The sequence below is a fragment of the Vespa velutina genome, chromosome 10 (assembly GCF_912470025.1).
Source record: "Vespa velutina chromosome 10, iVesVel2.1, whole genome shotgun sequence".
Lineage (NCBI taxonomy): Eukaryota > Metazoa > Arthropoda > Insecta > Hymenoptera > Vespidae > Vespa > Vespa velutina.
Window position 1 is genome coordinate 8630945 of NC_062197.1, and position 17478 is coordinate 8648422.

The 17478-nt window shown below is 35.8% G+C and overlaps 1 protein-coding gene and 1 long non-coding RNA gene across 4 annotated transcripts in view; one reads left to right on the top strand and one right to left on the bottom strand.

Moving 5' to 3' along the window:
* Nucleotides 1-17478, top strand: part of LOC124952260 (dual specificity protein phosphatase 10-like) — a 50007-nt gene continuing 32529 nt past the window's right edge. The window contains exons 1-4 of one of the 3 annotated variants that reach the window (XM_047501843.1): nucleotides 1-143; nucleotides 3359-3923; nucleotides 4593-4787; nucleotides 14125-15174. In XM_047501843.1, the coding sequence (XP_047357799.1) occupies nucleotides 3794-3923; nucleotides 4593-4787; nucleotides 14125-15174 (1375 nt within the window). In that variant the 5' untranslated portion in view covers nucleotides 1-143; nucleotides 3359-3793. The remainder of the gene's footprint in view (nucleotides 144-3358; nucleotides 3924-4592; nucleotides 4788-14124; nucleotides 15175-17478) is intronic. The other 2 variants (XM_047501841.1, XM_047501842.1) reach the window with 2 other exon arrangements.
* Nucleotides 9158-14296, bottom strand: LOC124952268. Its single transcript, XR_007101850.1, has 3 exons — nucleotides 13857-14296; nucleotides 10748-11068; nucleotides 9158-10543 (listed from the first exon to the last, which is right to left on the bottom strand). It is a non-coding gene; the product is annotated as an uncharacterized LOC124952268 (long non-coding RNA).

Below are 17478 nucleotides of genomic sequence, written 5' to 3' on the forward strand. Positions count from 1 at the left end.
AAGAAAGAGGGTGCGAGGAAGAACGACGCCGTAGTCGGAGCAACCCGTCGAACAGTGCCGTGTCGTATAAGCAGTACTTACGGAGCAAGCCGCGAGCAAAGGTTGCTCTCTCCGAATAGCTTCGATCTACTTCTGAATTTCTCGTAAGTTGTACTTTGACTAGACGTAAAATTAAACAAATAAAGATAAGATAAAACAGATTGTTTTTTAATTTAAAAACTATTAGCGTTAAATCGTTGCGGCAGTTTTATATCTATGTTAAAATTTCTTTATATTTCTTAGAAGCAAGTGAACACGTTTGAAATCTAAACTATATATCAATAATCTACCATTATAACCATAACGGTTTATAATGTTGTGGATATACCTAAGAGTGCTTTAGTTTTGTCGATGTTGTTATAAATGATAGTCTCGACTTTCTCCGAAGCAACAATTTACTACTATTCCGAGCCAACCGATCGATTGATCATAGCTGACCTCGTTAAGAACGTAAAAATAACTTTTTCGTTTATTGTACTCTTATTCTCTATTGTACGTACATTATATATTTTACATAAAGTCCATTTACATAGTCCGTCATTAAATGATAATTAATATTTAAAGTGTTATCAGATTTTATGTAGATCATGTATTATCGATTATTTTTTTATCATTGTATTATATTTTGGGTCTTGAAGAGTATTACAAGTATATATCTGTATAGATTTCTCGGGAAGTAATAGTATTTCGATCTTATAAGGATTATCGACGCATTTGATAAATGCGTAAACGTAAATTCTTTAAGAAAACTTTTCCGTTTTTCTTTCTATTTAGACAACTTGAATTTTGGTATCGTAAATTTATTATCGGCACCCCTGAACGACATCGAATGCTTTCTGGTGGCATTGAGATAATAAAAAGTAAACAGATGAAACAACTCCCATATATAGAAGGGCAATATAGGGCTGTAAAGAACGAGAAGGGAGAAACGATGATGCACGAAAGAAAAACGAATTCTCTTCTTCCTTCATAATATTCTCAGCAACGTTATCCGTTTGCGGAGTTGCACCCTTCCTGAGAGATAGACGCTCTCTCGGAAATTTTCGCTCCTGCATAGGCAAACTCCGAGGGTCCATGTGATTTGATTATGTTGCTAATACGCACCGTATGCCACCCCTAATCGTTGGGACACGCACGCTCGCATTTCTACTCCCTACTGCAATGTGATCTTTTTTCTTTCTTTTGTTTTCATTCTTTCTTTTTTTTTTCTTTCTATATATATATATTTTTTTTTTTTTTTTTTTTTTTTTTTTTTTTTTAAGCGTACAATATAAACTGAATTACAAAACGGAACTTATGCCATCACTATAACACCATTTGAGATTTTTGTGAAAGATCAATGATTCTTTAAACATTTCTAGACGATCCCTAACATTACTTTGTTATGAATCATATATTAACATGAGTCAGAAATTAGTAAACGATTGAAGTCTTTCAATATTCACATCCTTCGCACCATTTTTTTTTTAAGTTAATCGGTGTAACCAACACCAACATAAATGTTCCCCCTAATTAAAATTCCTCAAGACAGATACATCTTATTTATTTCACTTTAATGCGTTTACCAAATTCGATTCGAGTTCAAGACAAGACGAAGTATCGACCAAGCTTGAATCTTAAAAACGAGCAAACTCATTATACAAAACCATCTGTCGATTGCATTCTTTACGACGTATTAGTCGAACGTATTCGATTACTATGTGACGACGGCTCGTAAAAAATACGTTTCATCGAAATTTTCAAAGATTTTGTACGATTATGTAGAAATTACAAGAAAAGATTGTTCCAATTTCACGTGTCAGCTAGAAACAGGTATTGGATGGGCAATCGCTTTATAAACACGTTTAAACTAAGTCGGCGTGCGGTAACTACGAGCGTTAGAGAGTGAGAGAAAGAGAAAGAGAGAAAGAGAGAGAAAGAGAGAGAAAGAGAGAGAGAGAGAGAGAGAGAGAGAGAGAGAGAGAGAGAAACGGCTAACGTTGAACACTGTCTTTCATTCGTGCTGGTAGACATAGTGATAGTAGCAGTGATCCTACGTGGAAGCATAAAACAGTCGGAGTCCTTGCCGCAGCCTTGCGTTTTCTCCTTGAGGCTGAATTCTATTTAAATATACACGCCATGCAGAAGGAACGAAGGATAGAAAGAGACAGTGCGGAGAAGCAAGTTTCTTCCTCTCTCTCTTTCTCTTTTCCTTTCTTTCTCTCTTCCTCTCTTATCCTCGCTTATGATATAGCTTTAATCTATTCATCTTTCTCTTTCAACTGATCTCTTACTGATTTTTGTGACATTTTTTTTAAGAGATTTAATAAATTTCATACAACATAAATTATGGATATTTTTGAATAGTTAAACTGCGAAAATATTTCCAAAAATTATAGAGGACTTCGCCACATACATAATATTAATAAAATACGATAGATTACTTTCGAATCGCAGCATGATTTAACTTAAATTTCCGGAAGGGCATCATAGCAAGGATCAACGATTGTCTCGTTAGAACAAAGAAAGAGAAATACGTACGTGTCTTGCTTGCCTTGGCGGTCGTTGCTCGCAAGTTCCTGTTCCCTCTCGAAGGTTTCTGTATCGATGTGATAAATGCGTTCATGAGTCAAACGCATTGGTTGTGATCGTGCTCTACGAATGTACCGAAAAGATTCGAAAATACTTTTAAAGTGCTCACAGAAACGTGCTTACGAAAAAAGGAAAGTCTCTATTTTGGGAATCAGTTTCATGATTTTTACGGCGCATAAGCACCGTAAAAATGTATGGGCAATGTACTTTTCTGACGACCTTCGACTTGTTCGTTAACTGCGAAAAAATAATGCTCGTCATCATCGTTGTTGACGATGTGGACCTATATAACAAGAAGACGAGAACGAACAAAGGAATCATGAATCAGACGCACACGCACATAGACAGTTACTAATTTTCTCTACAGAATCATACCCCTATTCGTTTTTATAGACGGCTAAGAGTAAGTCGACCTCGATAGACAGCCAAGACTCGTATTCATTGGTTGACAAGTTTTTCATCATTTCGTATATTTCGGTATATAACATACATATGTTTAGCTTTGTATATGGAAAATGTTTGAAGAATTCGATCGAATTTTTTCCACGTGTGACATTCATAACCGACAGCGGGATCATTCGAGAGATTAAAAATTTCCACGCAAGAATGAAAGTTTTTTTTTGATAATTTCAATAATAATGTAGAATAAATGGAAACATTTCCTTTTTTTTCATCCGATTATTTAAAATTAACGGTAAGACTGTCAGTTTCGTAGAAATTTTAAAAAATTGATATTTCTGGTCAACAGTTACAATTTTTTCAGACACATGAAAGATAAGAGGAAAATAAGAGAAAGAGAAAGAAAAAGAAAAATCAGCAGTCAGGAAACGAGAAATTCTTATCCATCAAGCATTAAAATATGCTGATTGTGGCCATCGAAATCAGACCTCGAGAAGAAGACGGTCGTTAGCTAGCGGTCGTTGAAAAAAGTGAAAAAGAGTGAAAGAGAGAGAAAGAGAAAAAGAGAGAAAGAGAGAGAAAGAGAGAAAGAGGGAAAGAGAGAGAGAGAGAGAGAGAGAGAGAGAGAAAGAAAAAAGAGACGGAAAGAAAAAAGAGACAGAAAGAAAGAAAAACATTGAACGAGAGTTGGCATGGCCGTGCGCGAGAACGTGCGACCTCCGACAAGTCTTCAACTTCCCGGTACGTGACTCAGGATCTTAGGAATCGAGAATCTCGGCGGAGGATGAGCGCCAAGATATCGCTCAGCGGTCGCAATGCGAGCGGCCAGTCAACTGTGAACCATCGGAGTGGTAAACCATCGACAGGATTGCTCCTCGCAAGACCATCCGTCAAGAGGCCCTCATCATCGACGAGTAAGTCTCTTTCATTACTTTCTTTTACCTTCTCTTTTTTATTCTTTATTTTTTTATTCTCATTCTTCCTTAAATTCAGACCAAATTTTTTTTTCATTATGTATTCATACACACACACACACACACACACACACACACACACACACACGTGTATGCATATATACACAACGAACTAAACGTGTCAGATTTTTCTTACTCATACTTCTCGTTGCAAAATTTAAACAAATCGCTGACTCAACTTGACCAAAATATTACGAAGAATCGCGCTTTAGTGTTATTAAAAAAAAAATGCAGAAAAGAAAAGCAAAATATTTCAATAAAGAAATATAAAATCGAGACTTTTCATAATTAACGATCCAATTGGAACACACGTGTGACTTTCCCCACCCTTCGACGAGGACTCATCGACTTCCCCCTATTTCCTACTACTAAATCAGAATTACTCATTGAGTGTTGAAACGATTTACAACATATGCAGAGCGATGTCACGTTAAATTTTGCAATTGATGTACTGGATTAATGACACATGTGTACGTATATACATATGTACACACATACACGTACATGTATACTAAGAAATCTCTAAAAATCTCATATTGTCATCGATATATATTACATACACGTTGGAAGATCAAGAACGTCAACAAAGGATGTGTTCATTATCCATAGAGGTGAGTGGCATCGAGGAAAGACCCGTGAAACGAGCAGCCGTCATTAAAGTGGACACATCGCCTACAGACTCTAACGTTAGGGCGAAAACGATAACAACTTTGGTGGACCGAGAAGACCAGAACGAGATGCCAGCCCTTACACGTGCTTGTACTACTGCCACTTTACCGAGATTTAAGAAATTTCGATTTGGAGGTAAGTTTTTAACATTCTTTTGTTCGTTTATTTTCAACAAACATTGAAAAGAAATTAATAACATAATAAATTAATTGAATCAGTGTTCAATAAAATAAAAATGAATTTTTCTCAGAAAACAGAGAAGAATATATATATATATATATATATATATATATATATATATATATATATATATATATATATTACGTAACATCTGTATAAATTAATTCGTAAAGGCGGGAATTACCTATTTCTTTACATAGAAAAGAAAGATGTAACAGTCAATTTTGAAAATGTTTCCATCGATCTGCGTGTGACACGAATTTGTATGGAATACGTAATCGATGGAAGAATTCAATGCCGATCTTGATTTTAAATATAAATGTATGCAAACAGTAAGCGAATTATCATTGACTACTTAACGTTCAAAGCCTAATAAGAACTAATCGAATTACTCTTGCGTTAAACGAGAAAGATCGTTTATGTACTTTAACACATTTGAAATTTTGTTTTTTTCGTTATGTTCGTAGTATGATAATTAAATAAAAAGAGAAAAAGATAAAAAAAAAAAATGAAAAAGAAATAAAACAAAAGGAAAAAAGAATTCTTTGATCAACGATATATCTTTATACATAATAGACAACATTCGTAGCTTATTTTTTTACGTAGTCACGCGTCATTCTATGTAGATATACCTACGATAAGTTTTCTTATCGACTAACCTCGCGACGTTGGATCGAAGCTACGATGAAACGTGTTTATGCGCATGCGTTTGAGAGTTCGTGCTACGTTATCATCATCGACTCCTATACAATGTATGTAAGAAGCTTCTATAAAGACTTGACATTTCGAATCTCTATAAATCTTTATGATACTTGTCAAATATCGCATTTTTATTTTTTGAGGAAAAATATAAAGAAGATTAACCGCGTCTTTATATTTGACGCTAAAGATTTTCGATTCTACGACGAAACTGTACCGCTCAAAGTGAAATTTTCCTACATCGCGAAAAACGCGAAGCTAATTTGACATAAACGATGAAAATGTTTTTCAAAATGTACGAACTTGATAATATTGATGTCTATTATTAAGCAAGTAAAACTATCAAAAGGTTTGAATTTTTCTTCTTTCAAAGAATAATAAAGAATATCGATATGATTCTCTTTTTTTTTCTTATATGATTTGCTTTTATTTTCATTTTTCAAAATCATTTCTCTTTTATCATAAACAAGTTTTTCTCTTATCTTATACTTTTTTCCAAGTATCTACTTGCACTATCTCAAAATAATTTCTCTAACTCTTTGAATACTATACGATACGTAAGTTTCTTCAAGTTTCAAACAGTTCGATACTTTGCTATACTAACGTGCTTCTCGCTAAACCGTTAAGATCAGCTACGTCGGTTGGTGCATTGCAAGATGTCAATTGAGACAGTTCTAACAGGCGGTATAAACCTTTCGTGTACTGACACACACACACACACAGATAGACAGAGCCGTATGTTGCGCGCTCGCACTCCTCTGTTTATCGCTCCTTCGGGCCGAGCGATGCTCGCGTGTATGATGTCAGAGTCTATCTTTGGCCACAGAGTAGATGACCACGCACGAAAACTCGTGCTCGCTCACGCACACATAAAACCCCACCCCCCCCTTGATTTTTTATCATATAATTATCATCATTATTATCATCATCGTTGTCGTCGTCATTGTCGTCGTCGAAACGATAAAATTCTCTGGAAAATTTAACCGGAAGTGCAGATATATCTAATAATCTTGATATTCGAAAACGATACAAATTTTATAAAAAATTTTCATTTTTTATAATTCTTTTTGAAATATTCCTAAAGAAAACGTCTCGTCGATCGTCGTCGTCTCTTATCAATTGTACAGACAGATGCTTGGCGAAAAGTTGACAATCAAATAACTAATTGAATTCATATCCATACGAGTATATTTACCATCTGACTGCTTCTTAAAAGGAGTCCTTTTGAATTATGTAAATGAAGTACATGTGTATATATGTACATACTTCGGAGCTCAGGCGAAGAACTTTGCATGGTCGTTTTTTTGTCTTCGAATAGAGATTATCAACGAATCGAGAGAATACGTATGCGTTGACGTATTTACGAACAGCTGAAAAAATAACAGTGACCTAGCTTCCTCTTCATCTTCTTCTTTTAAAAACGATTTTTTTTTTGACGTGCCGTGTTAAAAGAAATCTCATTAAATCTTTTCAAAGAAATTATTATAAAAGGAAAAAAGAAAGAAAAACAAGAAAAAGGAGAAAGAAATTCATTAAATTGTGCTTTCGAATAAAGGTTTCTCGGCGTTAATGTTTAATGTCAACGATTACGTTCTAAGATAGCTCGGAAGAAAGTTTTCTCTTATCGGCCGAGCACATCGTACTTTCTACTTTAAGAAAACGAAGTACCGTATAAGACACTGTATCTATCTATTCCTCTTGATTTTGATAACGACAGAAGAAAAGTTTTTACCTATTTTTACCTTCAATCATCGTCGACAAAGTTTTCAAACGTTCGATCTATCGATTATTGTCCGTCCATGAGTAAAATACTATATGCTGTAATACTTTTTCGCGATAGCATTCTTCTTATTTTCATGAAATTCGTCATCGATGACCCTAAAAATTATAATAAGACAAAAAACAAATTAAAAAAAAAAAAAATAAAGAAGGGAAACCCTGCGACAGCGGAGTATATGCGACGTGTAACGAGCGACTCGAGGTGACTCATCGCTCGGTTTCGTCGTATGTATGTGTACGAACACTTACGAGATCGCAAATATATATGAATATGTGTTGTATGATGTGTGTGTGTGCGTATATTTGTATTTGTACGTTTATGCAGCGGCCTGAGATCGCGCGAGCGCAACTATCGACAGTGCTGTAGCTATTCTCAAGATGGTTCTGTTTCAACAATTTTTAAGATAAAAATTTTCGATCCAAAATTTTGCTTGCCTTCGATTAAATCGTTTTCTTTTTCCCTTTTTTATTTTCTTTTTTCAACGTCAAACGATCCGCGCTTGAATTTAATATCATAGCGATAAGATGAACTGCGCGTATTAGAAAGAAGACGAGATTACATCATGATATGATAGGATCATCGTAGAGCATATAGTATTGTTCCACTTTGAGTCACTGTACTCTCAATGACGTGACGTTAAATCAACGCTCTCTCAACGACGAAGAGCTCTATCCAATGAAATAAATACACATGGTCAGCTTAGCCGAGAAGTAAATATATAAAGATGAAACGTACCATCTATCTGCAAATTTTATTTCGTTCAATAATCTCATAGGTTAATAACAATATCCACATCTTAACTTTGTAATTGTAATTTCTTTACGAACTCACGATTACTCCTTCGCAATATCTATCGTTATAATCCGAAATAGACGTTTAAGGTAACTATTACCGCAGCTTGTTCATTCGAGAAGAAAATAAGATCATTTGAAATTACCGCTAAAACGGGATCATCTTTTAAAATAAAAATACACAAAGAATTTAAAACATTGTTACTCTCTGTAACAATCTGTCTTTTAAAATGTTTGAAAAGGGACGCTGCTAAATATACAAGTTTACATGGATTGTAATAAAAGTAATTTTTTCAAATTAGGATGGTAGATTAAAAATTATATTAAATTGGTCAGATTTTTATAATTCATTTTCAATGGATATTTGATCGTTGAAAATCATATTTTACATGGCTAGGTACGCTACTTGGAAAAAGAGCGTTCGCGTTTGCCGGTGACTCGAGTCCGCGAGTATTCCTCCTCATCGTCCTCCTCTCCTCTCAACAAAGTCCCGCGACTATACGTTCCGCCGCAGCGGCGCGACGGTAAGCGCGAACCACGATGAGAAGGGAGGGCGGCCCTCAGTCTTAGCTCGTCGGCCGTACCGATCGGATCTACCGGTCGAGCGACGCGTTATCTTTCTTTTTTTCATTCTTGCTTTCTTTCTTTCTTTCACTCTTTCAATCAACCGTGAAAGGCTCGACGACAGAAAGTTTCCTCTTAAACGTATTTACTTTCGGAGCACGCGTCGTCCTAAAACAGGGAGAGAGGAAGAGCCTGACTCCCCGTTACGCTCGAAAAACATGCTACCGCGAAAAGATCGGCACAGGGGCCGGCGGATCCGCCTGCCGAATCATTCCTAAACGATTTCCTACCGCCTTCCTCGTTTCTTTTTTAAACACGAAGAATTCTTTTTTCTTGTCTCTTACTTTCCTTTCCTCCCCCCCCCCTCTCTCTTATTATCCATTTCCTACTTCTCCTCGATCTTCCTTTTCCTTATTATTCTTATCGATCGTTCTTTTTCTTTTCTGTCCTTCTCGTTCTTACCTTTCGTTTCTTATCTCTCCATCTTTTTCTTTCTCCTTTTCTGTCTCACTCTCTTTCTCTCTCTCTCTCTCTCCCTCTCTCTCTCTCTCTCTCTCTCTCTCTCTCATACGGTGTGCTTCGCTGATCGCACGTGGATTACGCGTACAGGCAAAAAGCTCTCTTATCGAAACGCCAAAGTGCAACCTCGTGAATCGAGCTTAACGAAGGCTTTGCGTCAGCGACCCCTTGCAAGGCGGTTACCCGTCTCGTCGTAAAGGCGAACCGGTTCAACGAATCGGGAAAAGGTAGGTGGCTCCGACGAACTGCGACGGTTTCTGACCCTTTCTAGCCACCTTCTCTCTCACTCGGTCTTTCACTTTCTTTCTTTATTTATTTCTCTCTTTCTTCATTCCTTTTTTCGCTAATATTTCACCTTTCTTTCCATCTCCCTCATCTTTCTATAGGTCAGGAACAACGATTCGATCAATTTAAAAATTGCCGCGTTTACCGAAGGAAAGCCCGCGAATTTTTATTATCACCCGATTATTCGATCGTAAATTTCAAATATTCCTCAGAGACTTCTATTATAAAGTATCAAACGATTTCTGCATATTACTCATCGAATTTATTTCCAACAAATATGGTGTTACTTTTGAAACTTTCTTTTTATCACAATTGAGCCTACTAAATCTAGGAATTCCAGAAATGCCGATAAATTATATTCATTCTCTCGAAATTGGCACTTCCCCTTTACAATCGGGAAATGTAAATACAATGTATACATCGACATAATATGTAAAAGAAAAATAAGACTCGTTTCAGGATAGTTACACCTGAATACTTATTACACGATCGTCAAGAAACTAAAGAATATTACGTTTCAAGAATCGAAATTTTCATTCGATCGAACGATCGATCGACAAATCGATCGACAAATCGATTGATTAAGTGTATCGAAATTTCGAGACAAACTTTCTCGAAATATTACATTTCAAAACATTAGGTATCTCAATTTTTTGTACAGTACTTATCTCAGAAATTTCAATCTTTCACATTGAAGATATTGACACAATAAATATTTCGTTTCTTCATTGTTATTATGAACGTTAAATAAATTATTAATCGTTTAAATGATAAGATCATCACGAATTCTTCGAGAAATTTTATAAGGGTGTTAAAAAGGTGAGAATGTCGTCTCCTCGCGTCGACGAAGGTTCTGGCAGCAGCAGCAGTAGTAGCAGCAGCAACAACAACAGCAGGTGCTGGCGCTACACCTGTCTGCAGGCTGAGAGCCCGGTCAGCTTGTGCGCCGAGGTCCGCTTGAAGCGTCGAATTCCACTGTGTTTACTCATTCGAAAAGAACGTACCAGCCGAAGACTCCCGTAGTCGGCCGAGTCGAAGAGAAACCGCATGTCTCGGTGGCGCTAGCATCGAAACTTCTCAGTTGAAAAGAGAAAGAAGGTTTACTTATATTCAGAATAAGTGTGTGTACATGTACGTATACGTATACGTATACGTGTACGTGTGTGTGTGTGTGTGTGTGTGTGTGTGTGTGTGTGAAAGAGAGAGAAAGAGTATGCAGCACTTTAGAGAAAGATGGTGAAATAGAGACAGACCGGGCCAGGGAGCAGCCTCCTCACCTTCTAATATTAGTTAACTGAGTCACTATGCGATCCCCGATCCTCCATCCTCGTCGTCGTCGTCGTCGTATTCGTCGTCATCGTCGTATTCGTCGTCGTCGTCATAGTTGTTTGAACGAATAGTATCAAGTCCGTTGGCACGGCATTGACACAAAAGCAAACGTTTCCCCCGGTCACCACGAGGTCATTGAGTCCCCACGAAAAGATTCCTTGAACGTTTCCGCGCGAAACTATTGAAGGAACAGGTTCTTAACCCCCAAGAAATGTGTTGCTATTATTGACGAGCACGCTCGAATATGGACATAGAAATCATCTGTAATCCTGAAAAAACGGGAAAACAGATCGATCAAATAAAAGTCGAAAAGCACGAACGCTACTTTTTGATACTTTCTCAATTCTCTCTCTCTCTCTCTCTCTCTCTCTCTCTCTCTCTCGAAAACTTTTATCATCTATACATTAACTATTATCATTTATCAATATTAATTTATTTGTTATTCGATAAATCCTGATAAAACGGGTTTCTTTGATGTTGTAACTCAAATGAAATTTTATGAATCCAAAACTACTTACTATTTTGATTTTAATTCATCTTCTTCGTGAAAAAGCTTTAGATAATTTGATAACTTTTAATTTTTAAGTCTAATTGATTCGAATCTTTACAGTTTTTCTTTGTGGTTAAGATATAACGAAAGCTTCGAACAAATCTCACAGTACATCACGTAATTTCTAAATCAGGACATCGTGGCATACGGTGGTTCTTTCGTAACGTCGAAGACGTTGGTCGTATTCCAACTTCCAAATTAGAATTGTGTTCTATACTTGAGCTATAGTCATAACGATTAAATGTAATTTTTAGAATGATAGATGCTGATGGTGTCTAACGTCGTCTTCATAAAAACTTTGATTTCCACATTCAACACAATCCTCTGCATACGTAGTAATGTAACATACTTAACTTTAAGTTAACTTTTAGGTATTATATTTTTATTAATGATAAGCTTTGTGTGTACAAGTAAAAATTTCAAATTTACATATGTGTATATATATACACACACAGAAAGACATATATAATCATTTTCGAAAGAGACGCGATTAACTGGTATCAGAGAGAACGATTGACTTTATTAACCTTGGAAGATGTCGTTCATAAACGACCTATAATAATGGCGGTGGCTTGCATTGCATAATAATCGACTGGCACCGTCGTCATAGCGAGAGTGAAAGCAACTCGTAGATGCGAGCCAAGCGCATTAGAATCGTCTAACCGCCGTGGTATGGAGCTCTTACCGTATCTTCTATTTATTACCTGTAGATAACTAACAAGTTTTTTTCCGATTCATACCGAAAGACAACATTTTATTGAATATTTCAAAACAACCGATGTAAATATAAAACTTAAATAGTTCCAGTGGATAATTTATTTTGATTAAAAATCTTTGATTATGGTCAACGTTATCATATCTTTAAATTATATTTTACTTTATGATATCCTTTTAAATTTTATGTATTTTTTCAAAAATAATCACAATCAGATAATTTCGAAAAAATATTTAATAAAATCGTAATTTATTAATTCTTTTATATTCTAATTTTGAGTCTGTATGATACTCAACTGTTGTAACAATAAAACCATACGGGAAAAACAAATGAGATGAATGGGGAAACTATAAAAAGACATTGAAATTCTGGCAGTTATCGTTCGCTTTCGACGGAGAAAGCTTAAAATAAGTATAAAAGAAGCATCAACGATGTCTACTATTCCGATGCTTTTATTGCAAAGAGGAAATAAAGATAAGGCCTATAAAAATTCTTCATCCAGGCGTATTACTTACGTTTATCTTTAACCATATGGCGTACACTATATATATTATATATATCAAAATTTGTGATTCACGGTTGATCCATTCATAAAAATCCTTCCGATCGTTCGTTTATCTTTCTTTCGTCTTAATCAGACATCTTCATCATTAATCAAAATTATCGTTATTTCCTAGCGTTAATTATAATTAACCTTTTGTGTACTCGTACTTGCTTCAAATATATAAATAACATACTATTTGAAATTATTTACTATTGAACGACACAATGGGCATTTGAGTAAAAAAAATATATTTATTTATACGAATATTATTACCTCTTTTTAACGCTCCTTTTATATATTTAAAAATAATAATTTTATTTTAGTTAAAAAGATAAAAATTGAAGCTACTTTGAATTATTACTGTTCTGGGTGAGAACAGACATACGACTTCAAAGAATATAGAAGACTATAAGTTATTAATAATTTTATAATGAATTATTACGGATATTAATTATCTCGAGAAAGAGATTCGTCGTCATTCTTATTTGAGAAAACTTTAATTGTGTTAATAATCAAACTGTCACTCTCGAGAATGAGATTAAAGGTCAATGCATGCTACTGAGGATTGTTATAAATTTTTTTCCCAGATAATACCATGACACATGCGAGAACAAATGATGGCATACATACTGAAAATGTTGTTTTCAGAATATTGTTCATCATTCGAAAGATGATATTTAATCACTCTAAACGAAATTGTATTATTACAAGTCCGTTCTTTTCTATCTAAGTTAAAACATTTTTCAGAAAGATTCAAGTCAACAATGTGGTTCTCGAATGTTAGCAATTTTGTTATAATTTTTATCGAGTATTATTATTCACTTCGATTGTTCAAAACAACAGAGAGAAGCTGTAATACATCTTGACATCATGTATATATATATGTAGTTACATATCTACGTACATCGATACGTGAAGCATTTTAATATTCGACGGAACAAAACTTCTACGAGAGACACTCTAAGTGACTAATCCATCGTCCACTCTGTATAGTAGTCAATATCTATGCGTCGAATATCCTCCCTAGTATACGCGATTACGTTACTACTAGAAAACGAACGAGGAAACCATATAAATGATTAGCTGTGTGGAAGCTCGACTCAATAACCGTTGAGATATTTGCATATATATGTATATACGTGTATTTCAAATGAACGTTAAATTTTTTCTACATAGGGAGAAAGAGAGAGATAGGGGAAAAGAGCTCATGCCTAGGTAAATAATATTTGAAAAAAGAAAAATATTTACTTTTTGCCAGTTCATGTCGACTTGAAGATAGATCGCAACGTTTCGACAAGAAACTTATCTTTGTTTTCTATCACGTTGTTACGGACACTCACGCAAACCTCCCGTCAACTTGTGCTTTCAAAAAATATAAACTTACACCTGTTCTTCAAAAAGCGAAAGATATGTCCGATCTACCTCGAATAACAGTTGTTCTTGCCCCGGCATAAATAAGATTAATAATAATACATTCATTCGAACAATCTAACGATAAACTCCATTGGTATTTCAGTATTGTCTTCGGGAAGAAGTCTCGATGTAACTGTACCAGAAATTGGTCGACAACATCATCGGCAACGTCAAAAACAACTCGAACTTCCTCTTGATCGTCGGTATCAACAACGAGAACAGAAGAAACGAGGAATAAAAGGTGGTGAAAAAGAAGAAGAAGAAAAAGAGGGAAAAAAGGCAACAACATCGATGTCGACTTTAGTGTGTTGCGAGCCGGTCTCGGCCGGACGGCCACGGGACAACCTCAAACTCGTTCTGAATCGTAGTTTGAGCGAGCCAGGTCCGCCGGCGACGTCTTCATGCTTCCTCTCGTCGCCGACGTCGCCCGTATCGCCTAGTCCCTCAACTACCAGCAGCGTCGACAGTTGCATCACCGACGTTAGCGGAATAACCGACATTGCCAGTAGCATTAGCAGCACCAGCAGCACCAGTAGCAGCGGTATAAACTGCAATAGCATTAGCAGTGGTAGCAGTAGCAGTGGCACCGGTAGCATCGATAACGAAACTATAACGAGCGACGTACATCGTCACTATCATCATCACCACTATCATCATCATCATTATCATCACTACCATCAACATCAACTTCATCCGCTCTCAGCTTCGAAACGTTGCAAGCTGGAGACGGTTAGCCTTCCCGCAAGTCCTTGCTCCGAGAGCAACAGTCTCCAAAAACAATTGGTTCTCCAAAGAACGCGTACGATAACACCGACCGAACTAGCTCAAAGAATCTTAGAACATTCAACGAGCGGTCCTGTACTCCTCGATTGTCGGCCATTCATTCTCTACAACGTGAATCACATCAGAGGAGCTATCAACGTAAACTGTTCCGATCGATTCAATAGACGACGTTTGCAATTGGGCAAAGCTACTCTGGCTGACCTCGCCACTGCCAGAGAAGGCAAAGAAATCCTTAGAAGAAAACAGTATAGAGAAGTCATCGTTTACGACGATTGCACCGCCGAGCTTGAATACCTTCCCGTTCAACATCCTTTATTTTTGGTACTAGCTGCTCTCGTTGAAGACAATCGCGAACCCGCCTTACTTCTCGGTAAGTATCCAACTTCTCTCTTATCGAGACGTACTCGAGTTATTCTATTTCATTGTCATTTATAACCATTACGTACCAAATAAGATTTTCAAGTCTTTCAAATGTTTTCAACATTTGCAATTATAGATCATTGGACAATAATGACTCTATTAGCTTACGATTTTCAAATCGAATGTAAGCGAAGAATGCTTAGGAACGATGACTCTCGTACATCGTGTAGAGATAATAGATTCTTAGGGAGGAATGTTCCATGATTACGAGCTTCGTGCTCGCATTGACCTTGGTCTTTATCTCGATTTTATACGAGTATATATATGTACATCGTCAACGGATAATTTTAACTGAAAATCTTTCTAGAAAACAGATAGGGAAAACTACAAACAATAATTGTTTTGTCCTTCTCGAAGTTTACCGAGAAAGACCGAATGAGCAAACAAATAGTAGCCGAATGTTCGTTATTTACATGAAAATTTCCACGCTCCATTTTCGAACTTTCCGAAATAACGATGATGCCAGTGGCATGATATTCCTGCCCGCCCCCGTATTTTCTAACGTGTGCAAATTTTCTCACGTTCTTTTTTCATCTTCCTTTTCACGCGCCATCTTCGCTCGTATTGAGAATGCTGCCAAGATAAAACTTTTATTTTGAGACAATTTCGTTGAGGCAACGCGCGCATTCACAACCGTTTCAATTATTTAATTACATATTAACCGAGAAGTTCATATATTATGATATATGTATAAAAAACATTTGCACACATAAAAGTATTTCCGTTACGATAAAACTAGGAGGAGAACAACAGTTAAATATATTAAGTTTTTTAATTGTGTGAGAAAAAAAAATAAAAATAAAAAAGAATAATTTAATAGAAGAGTAGACTATTCCAGTCGGTGATTCCGGAGTGTGGTCTTTTAAATGAAATTCAACTCGCTCGATATTGCGTAAACGTAAGCACGAAACTGAATGGAAAATGTTGAAGGAAACGTGGGAGTAGGAAGAAGAGCAAGAGAAGGAGAAGTAGAATGGGGGGAAGGCGACAGCGCGCAATAGTCACCTACGAGCCGCGTATCACCACTAGGTCATAATCCTCTTAACTACCAATAGTCGATTAACATACACAGTATATTTCGAGAATGTATCGTACTAACCCAAACGCATCCTTTTCTTTCTCTCTCTCTTTTCTTTTCTATTATTCCCTCCCTTGTTCTTTCTTCGTGATAATATTTTCTTGAAAACAATTGATTTCGAAATCGTTATTTATTTCCTCCTGAATATCCTATTTTCCTTTCGTTGTAACACAGTTAGGATGACACAGTTAATTCGATGTTAAGTAATTAGAGCGCGACACGACACGGGATACCTCGTTAGTCGAGAAACTTATCGACGACCGGTTCCTTCCCATTATCGATCTTGCTCCTTATTAAACGTTCTTTGCTAATTATACCGTCTAATTATCTATTTTTAAAACGCATTAACGTGATATTGATGATTTAAAAAAAGGTTGATAATTGTTTATTGTTTCTAAGAAATATTGTATGTAGCATTTTTTTCATTATTATTATTATTGTTGTTCTTATTGTTCTTTTATAATCTTTCGATAATATATAGAGATAGAGAGAAAAAAATAGATTTTAATCGTATCTAGTAACAATCATATCAATCCAAATTCATTAAACATACGCGTAAATGTGAAATATATAAATATTGAAAATTGTACAACGACAATTATTATGCTTAACATATTGTTGATTGTCTACAACTATACTCGTATTTGCAAATACATACAACTTATATAATTATTAAAATATAAAATTGTGTAACTCGTCACATATTGTTCATTGTTTAGTTAATGTTTGCTTAATTTTAATATTACCTACATTTTTGAATTTTTAATATTTCAATTATGATTTTAATTATGAACATAACCGATAAAAAGCATTATTTTTTGCATCGGCAATAGCCGATCAATAGTATTTGACATTAATATTGGATAAGAGGCGCCAAATGTTTCCATTCGAAGTAAGACAGCGTGTGAGATAATAACAACGAAAGTAATAAACTTCGTAGCATGGATCCAATGTTAATTGCCAACGGCATCTGTTTACACTTCTATGACAAAAAAGTCAATGACAGAGAGGAGCGATAAAAACTTGTGACTCCTGATATTTGAGGAAATAGAATATCAGAGAAGCATGCCACTGTGTGTGGGAATTATTACGTACATATACTTTGATGGAAAAGAGAATATTAGAATGGCAACGCTTATCGCTGACGTCGTTTTACTGAAATCCGTTCATATCGTC